The sequence below is a fragment of the Charadrius vociferus genome, unplaced genomic scaffold (assembly GCF_000708025.1).
Source record: "Charadrius vociferus isolate BGI_N301 unplaced genomic scaffold, ASM70802v2 scaffold108, whole genome shotgun sequence".
NCBI classification, from domain to species: Eukaryota; Metazoa; Chordata; class Aves; order Charadriiformes; family Charadriidae; genus Charadrius; species Charadrius vociferus.
Window position 1 is genome coordinate 369,531 of NW_009649770.1, and position 7,971 is coordinate 377,501.

The 7,971-nt window shown below is 38.4% G+C and overlaps 1 protein-coding gene across 1 annotated transcript in view; it reads left to right on the plus strand.

Annotated features, from left to right (window-relative positions):
* SLIT3 (slit homolog 3 (Drosophila)) overlaps positions 1-7,971 on the plus strand; it is a gene marked incomplete at its 5' end in the record, with an annotated part of 473,057 nt that overhangs the window by 363,798 nt on the left and 101,288 nt on the right. The window contains 2 exons of the mRNA XM_009890879.1: positions 5,280-5,443; positions 7,618-7,750. Of these exons, the coding sequence (XP_009889181.1) occupies positions 5,280-5,443; positions 7,618-7,750 (297 nt within the window). The remainder of the gene's footprint in view (positions 1-5,279; positions 5,444-7,617; positions 7,751-7,971) is intronic.

Sequence of the window (7,971 nt, forward strand, 5' to 3'; positions counted from 1 at the left end):
ATCACAGGTTTGGAGGATTCAAGGTGCGGTTTAGAAAAACATTTGAATTGCTTCAGCTGGAGTGGCTGAAAAAACTTGGAGGTTGCCAGCCTCAGGCAGGATGACTGTGTTTTGCCGTGTCATAGCCTAGTGCAGTGCACAGTAGAAATTCATGTAAAACAATCTCTGCAGATGCAGAAGTGCATAGCTTATCATAAGCTTTAGCTCCCTGAAGCTGCTTTAGTTTCAGTAGAGTCTAATTTTGTAAGAACAGCTTTCTTGGATTTCAGTTAAATTAGTTAAGTATCAGAAGAAATCTACTAGCTAATGCTTAGATTTTCCAGAAGTGCCTGAGGAAAAAATACTCAAGTCCTACTGAATGTGAATTTGAAAATCCCAACCTAAGTTTTTTCTGATAATTCTTATATTTCTCGATCTTTCTTTGAAGTAGTTCCCTTGCTTCTTAAATATGTTTACATGCTTTTTGTAGTGTGTCCATTTTCATAAAGTACAGACTGATAAATATGGAAAGAAAGTCTGCTCTTTGTTTCCAGCTGTGAATGGGGACCCTGATGTTGCTGTTAATGGAACTTGTCTGCTTAATTCCCTTCACACTCCCCTCAAAATACATCCTAATTCTCCAGTCAAAATAAACTATTGGTGCTATTTCACTTCAGGTTTTGAAAGCATTCTCCATCATGTTTGGGGGAAGAAAGAAGTGTTGAATCTCAGCTTGTTTTGTCGCTCACGCTTTCATTTTTTGTTATAACTTCTCACCAGCAAGTCAGTTAGCATTTTGGCATTAGGTCCATGCAGCCTAAAGAACCCAGGCTTGTCTTCCATTTACTTTTTGTAGTCCCAAAAGCCTCCTTGAAATTGATGGACAAAGAGAGAAACACAACCAGATTATTTTTATTGTCTGTTTTCAAGTCACTGGTCAACGCGAGTGGTACTTGCTGAAAGCTTGTTCCGGCTGTGCTGCGAGCCGTGCCTGTCAGCTTCTCGCGCAATTGTCTCTGTGCTTCCTTCTGAGGATCCCTTAATAGCTGTGACTCTGAATCGGTCTATAAAGTCCCTGCCTGGTTTGCATAGAAGCATCTTCGTTATGTTTTGTTAGAAGATAGCTCATTTTCTTCTTTTTTCAGCTCTGGATAAAGATTATTAGGATTTCTAGCAACATTTAATTAAAATGCATTTTAATTAAAATGCATTGCTTTGGCACTGACTTATAATCATGTTGGTTCCTAGCTGTGTCTTGATGAAAAAGTTTGTTCTTTGACACATTTTCACTCTGTGCTTGATCTATAGACAGGAGAAGGTGTGCTTTTGACTTATTTAGACATTGGTTTAAAGCCATAGTGATATTTCACGTGTAAATGCAAAATTCAGATGTGTTCATTTCCTAGCAGTACTTCATTGGAGGTGGATTAATTAGATGACAACACTACTGAAGATAGATAGTATGACTGCTTTTCCTGTTCAACCCACGCTTTGTGATTTAATCGGGTATTGTAATGACTTATTTTTGCATGTGTTAATGTGAGCCAGAAATTCATACAAAGTTTAACGTTTCCATTTTTAGCTTGGCATATCTACAGCACTAAAAAATATTGCTCCTTTTGTTATTACTCTTTGTGAGTCAGCCTCATTGATATTATCAAAACACGGACAGCTCTGAAGATAATGCCCTGATGAATGGTTTTCAATAGAGGAAGAACATCTATTTTGTAAGTTATTGGTAAAAAAGATAGCAGTTTTTTATTTTTTACTGGTCAAACTAGGTGCTGTAGCATCCTAATTTGAAGTGTGCTTGCACTTCTGCATACACAGAGTTCTGTCAGTCCTTACACAGTCAAGTGGGCATATTTGGAAGCAGTATTACTATTATGATAGCATGGGGCTAATGCCAGAATGATAACTGGTTCATCAGAATGACACGCAACTATTCTAGTATAAACTTAACCTGAATTCCAGGATATATTTTCAACCTAATTTCAACAATATCCACATGCGTTTCAGCATGGTTTTTTAACAGGTCACTAGAATCCATTTAAATAGTTAATATTCTACGGCTTCTTTGCAATTTTTAAGAGTCACTTGTAGTAGGATATGAATATTTAATTCCTTAAGACTTCTATTCCCCCTTGATTTTAAAAATAGGTCTATATCCTTGAGTAAACACTTCTGAATTTAATGTTAGTATTACATCTTTGCTAAAAGCTTCATTGCTTCATTTCTTTTTGAGTGGTTAAATCACTATCTTACACGTAGGAACTGTGATTACTAATTATGAATTTTATAACAATTTATCTGCCCAACATTACCATTTGTGATTTGAGAATTCTACCTGAATAGCTGGATTCCAAAATAAAGCTTTTGCAAATAATTGGCCTTTCCAGACTTTCAATTGCTTTTCAAGTGAAGTAAGAAATCTCTTGTCCCATGTGATACTTTAGAGAGAGCCTTGATCTTACATTTTTTCCAAAAGTTACATCACAGTCTTGCCCTGGAAAGAGCATGCATGTAGGGACATGTATGAGCTTCGTATTACATTAGAGCAAAAAGCAAACTGCTCTGCAGTTGGACAAAGGACAAAATTTAGGTGTTGCTAAAGTGGTAGGAGGACGTAGGGTAATGCATGAAAAGATAAATTTATCCTTTTTTACCCAGAATTATTTGAATTTCAAAACAGTAGATTTGTTTATTTATTTGTTAATTTTGTATGTAACAACTAATTTCTTTCTTAGTTCCTAAGAAGGCCATCATCCGAATTGTAATCCAAGGATTTATTATATTGTAGCTCTTATGTTAGCCTGTGTTTGCCAAGAAGAAGATGAGGGTTTGTGGATAGTTACTGCTGCTCAGCTATTGAGCAGTAGCACATTAAGTCAAAGCAACCTCTATCTGTAGAAATGGATAATTACTATTTTCATGGCAGCATTTTGTAGATTGAACATTTGAATGTTTCTGCAAGTTTTTTGTATGTCCTGGTAAGATGCTCTCTAGATGTGCAAAATGGTCTTTACATTCAGAGCTGCTGATTTTCCAGAAACCTGATTATATACACCTGCTGTTTGTTTCCCATTGTGGATTATTTCATTCTAAGGATTTGTGTCACGGAAGTTGTTCTGCGAATATGATCTCACTCTCTTCCATCAGTGGAACAAATGGCCTTTGAAGCATTGGTTCACTTAGTGTTGGAGGTTTAAACATTTGGTTTAAACACTGTGTTCATGCCAAAGTATGTCAGTATGGAAAATACACGAGGCATCCTGCATGTGGTCCCATTATGGATTAAAGAAAACGGAAAGCAATTCAGAAGGAAAGTAACTAGAATTAGAGTAATGCTTTCAGTGCTTTTCTGCACATTCTGTCTGAAAGCTCCTATGTAACCTGTTCATTTCTCACCTTTATACAGCAAGTTAGCCTTGCCTTTGAATCCTGGTCAGCATGAGTAGGTTGAGTGTTTTTATTATTGCATGTTATGCTGAGTTTTCTCCCCCTCCCAGTTCTCCCTCTACACAATGTACAATAATCTGTGCTCGATCTACACACCCGGAGCTCCAGGCTAATGTGGTGATTGAAGTTTGCTTTTTTACAATGCAGAGAGCAGCTGTAAATCATATTGTGGGTATGCGATGTTGGCCTAGAACCTATATAATTTAGGAATTGGTTTGGGTTTGTTTTCTTGCTGCCACACCTCAGCTGTGCCATATGTTTTTGTCTTCAGCGCTATTGTTTTCTGAAGGAATTGCCTGGCTGAAAACCTAATGTGATTTTGACGACATGTTTAGGTTTGTAAAAGTATGTTGCAAGTGAAGACTTACAAGGTCTTCAGCTAGTACACCTGCATTTGAACTGTGTGTCTTTTTAAGGCCTTAGATTTTTCATCTTTAAGATATGCTATGCTTTAGAGAAATTTCATTATCATTCTTTTTCTGTACTGCCAAAATAATAACTCTCAGACACATTCACATATGATGTGAGAATTCCATCAGTGTTAGTTTAAATACTTTGTTTCCCATACGTGGAGCTCTGACAGCTCATTTTTCTTCGATGAGGCAACCTCAGACTATTGATTCTCCCTGTCTTTGTCCATAAGATAGTCAGCCTTCTTTTTTCACCAGGGATATCAGCCTCTCCTTCATCTGAAGTTTAGTCATAGAAAAGCTTATACACAAATTATGGATAGGCGATTCAGTACAGGACTCCAGAAAAAAGTTTTTTCCGAGATTCTCAACACTAATTTTAGTTAGCTTAGAAAGATGGTTGCTTCAAATAACAGTCGCCTTACACTCCGTTCATTCAAAGGATCACAGCCTATTCAGAAATAGAAATGAATAATATCTTTTCTATACTGACTATCTATGTTACAGGTGGTCAACCGAGAAATTGCTATATGTCTATGTTTTCATGGCTTGACAACAGAATGGATAGGGCTTTCCTCTTTTAAACGCTGCTAACCCAAGCCATGTTAAGAATCCGTCCCTCTCACAAGGGCTGTCAAATGGTTGCTTTGCGTACTGCACACCCCAGTACCGCAGCTAGGCTGCAACTTTATTTGAAAGGTATTTCGGGAGCTGTAGTAAGATTTGACGCAGACCTCACAAAGTTCACAAGGCAGTCGAGCAGATGCTTTTCAGTACAGATATGCTGACCTTACAAAGCATCGTAAGAAGTGGCTCAAGCTGACAGTGCCACTTTATATATGTACGTGGAGAGTGCTATCCTTACTGTTTCAGTAGGAAACCCAAATTCAGGTTGCCAGTGGCTCCCACCTGGCACTGGTTTGTATGGGCCATGACACAGGCGAGTGGAAAGCATGAGTGTACTGGGGCAAGGAGCAGCGCGCTAAGCCAGCTTGGCCGTACGCACAGGGAGTGGCACGTGTAGGTCTGCGTGAGGGCTAGCAGTGCTAAACTTCTCCATGGCCTTACCTGAAGTAACGACATTGAAGATCATACATACGTGGGTGCAGTGTGTGAGGCGAGTTAAGACTTGGGTGTGAGCCGTAGCTTGGGCTGAAATCCACTATAAATACAACCCTGGTAGTGATGTAAGTATGTCTAAATAATACTTGTAGCAGTACGTACTTTAGTTTGTAAACATATATATACACATATGCAAATATATATATTTTAATTACAACTCTAGTTCTAGTATAAAACCTGCATAGAACTTCCCTGATCTGTAGAACAGAGGAGGATCTCACAGAAAAGAGCTTGGACTTGGAACCCATCATCTCTCTGTAGTTATTTCAGTATTTCTGTATGTTCATGTAATGTCTTGTTCCGTTTCAGTAATTTGCTGGCTAACTCCTTTAATTGTAACTGCCATTTGGCCTGGCTGGGAAAATGGTTGAGGAAGAAGAGAATTGTCAGTGGAAATCCACGCTGCTTGAAACCCTTTTTTTTAAAGGATATTCCAATCCAAGACGTAGATGTCCAGGATTTCACCTGCGATGGTAAGAAAATCCAATTTGATTTGGCATTTATGATAATGTTCGCATCTCTGTGAGGACCTCCCTTCCTGTCAAGTAACACTGCATGGTAAATGTTTCAGTTTAGTGATGAGGAAGACAGCCATCTAGGGCTAAGGAGTTTATTGTTATTCTCGATTTCCAATTTCTGAATTTCTACTGTCTACACCTAAATATAAGAATGAATTTATTACAGACAAATGCTCTGGTTTGTATAATCCTAGTATAATCCCGGCCCTTCCTCCCGCTTCCTTATTCATGCACTTAGTTAACACTCTGAAGCCAGTGGGAATGGTGCTTGCTTGGAAAGTCTTTTAGTTTTGGATACTGTTCAGTTTCACTAATAATGGGTATGAAATACAGGGAAATGAAAAAACTTAGATATTATTTGAGATGACTCAGTAATGCTTAATGCTTGGCCGGGTCCATATAAGCTTAAAAAAAAAAAAATATCCTGACATTTCTTTTATTCTTCAGGTAGTTCTTTGTCTTCTGATCAAACAGATTTTAGAGAAAATAATACAGAGGAAAACTGACTGATGAGTGCCCTGCTATCTTGGCTTGTAGGCTGTGATTGCCTGATATGCTGTAGCTGCAGTTAGTCTAAAGAGACTGTAAAAGTGATAGAAGTTTCCTACTTAGAGCAGAAATTAATTCCTGTCCTAGTCGAGCAATCTGGCAGGGCCCAGGGGCTTGGGCTCAGAGCTCAAGGGATTCAAGTTTAGTCATTAAAGAATAATTCACATTTAGTTTTGGGAGAAAAAGAAAATAAATCCTGGTCCACAAAATGACATTCCACACCTGGGAGCTTTCTCTATCATACAGTCACTCAGACAGCCGTGGTGTATGAAAGGTAGATGGTGGCAGGGTGTAAAACACAAAACATAGGGGAAAATTGAGTATGCTGAAGAAACATGCTCTTTCTGCAGGTTTATGAGACTTTGAATTTTGTTTCCGGTTAATAAGGTCATTAAGCTCAGCTGGGGAGAAAAAGAAAAAGAAAAATCTTCCCTGTTCTTCTGTAGGCTGGCTGTGCTTCTCCATCCCTCTGAATACAAATGATTCCCTGCCCATACGTTTATGAGTAATTTTGTTATCTTGTATCAGTACTTCCAGTCTTATTCTTTAATCTCAATGCTCTCGGGTACATCCAGCAGAGAGAAAAAAGAAACAGATCTGTCTCAATTAGTCTTTGCATCAGTTTAAAAAAAATATAATGAAAAAAAGCAGCACATAATGACAGCTGGCTGTGCGCTCTCGGATTGCAGCACTGTCTCTCCATGCTGGTCAACTCAGGCTGTCTGTGCTCACCAACAGTTGTGTGGTTCCTCTCACTGTCATATACAGAATGTGCCACCAAGTGTTTCCTTTCATATAGATCATGATACTGTAGCATGCGTTTGCCTTATGTTTTGCAAAGCCTGTTGCTTTTGGGGAAAATCCATGCTTTAATGTTCTTAACTTCAAAGAGTTGGTTTCTTCTGCAGAAACCCTATTGTTCTCAAATTACAAGATTTAATCTGCTGTTTATGGACCTTTGAAACCATTTTTGGAGAAAGTAGATATCTTTATGTGTGCACAGATGGATCACCAGCAGTTGGAACTATGCTGCTCAGTTTGTTGTTTGCCTGGTTATCCATGTCAAAAACAATGAGGTTTTACAATTCAGATGATAAATGAAGTGCCAGGCTGACTTTAAAAAGTAAAAAATTAACATCTAAAAGCTGAATTTAAAAAAAAAAAACACATCTTCCTAAAGCCATGTAGGTAGTGAATATCATCTGTCTAGACGAATTTAAGGGCAATGTTCTGGTCAAGTTCTCCATTTCAGCTAATACATTGGGAGTGGAAGGAAGATTTGGGATTCACATCACTAATTTTACTGTAATTTGCAAAATTACAAAGAAGAAGATACTCTTTAGGAAAAAATATTTATTTAAAAATATTGCTATTCAGTTTTTGAACTGATGTTCATGTTGCTTAAAGAACCTGTGTGAAGGCAGGTTCATCCAAAGAATTGGATCTACTTTAAACTGGTATGATGGTTACCATGGATTCAGGGATGTCCCTCCTTGGTCCTTGTAAGCAATTCTCTTAAAAGTGCACGGCTTTGGGCTGTAAAGCTGACTTCCTAATACTCCGTTTCTCTCCCTCTGCAGGTAATGATGAAAGCAGCTGTTTGCTTACACCTCCTTGTCCTTCCCAGTGCACCTGTGTGGACTTGGTGGTACGTTGCAGCAACAAAGGGCTGCGGATGTTGCCCAAAGGAATTCCCAAAGACGTGACTGAGCTGTAAGTTACCTTTTACGTAGCTCCTTTAGTGAGAAGTTAATGAAATTACATCATAGCGAGGCTTTGTAGGTCCTTGGGGGGTTGCCTTTGACTTTAGTGACTGGTGTTTTGGGCTTCAGTGCTTTCCATATGTTTTGGCTGTTATTTTTATACTTATTTGTCCCTTGACTGAATACATTGCTCTGTAACGGGAACAGAGTTTATCTGTCTTTGTACCCATT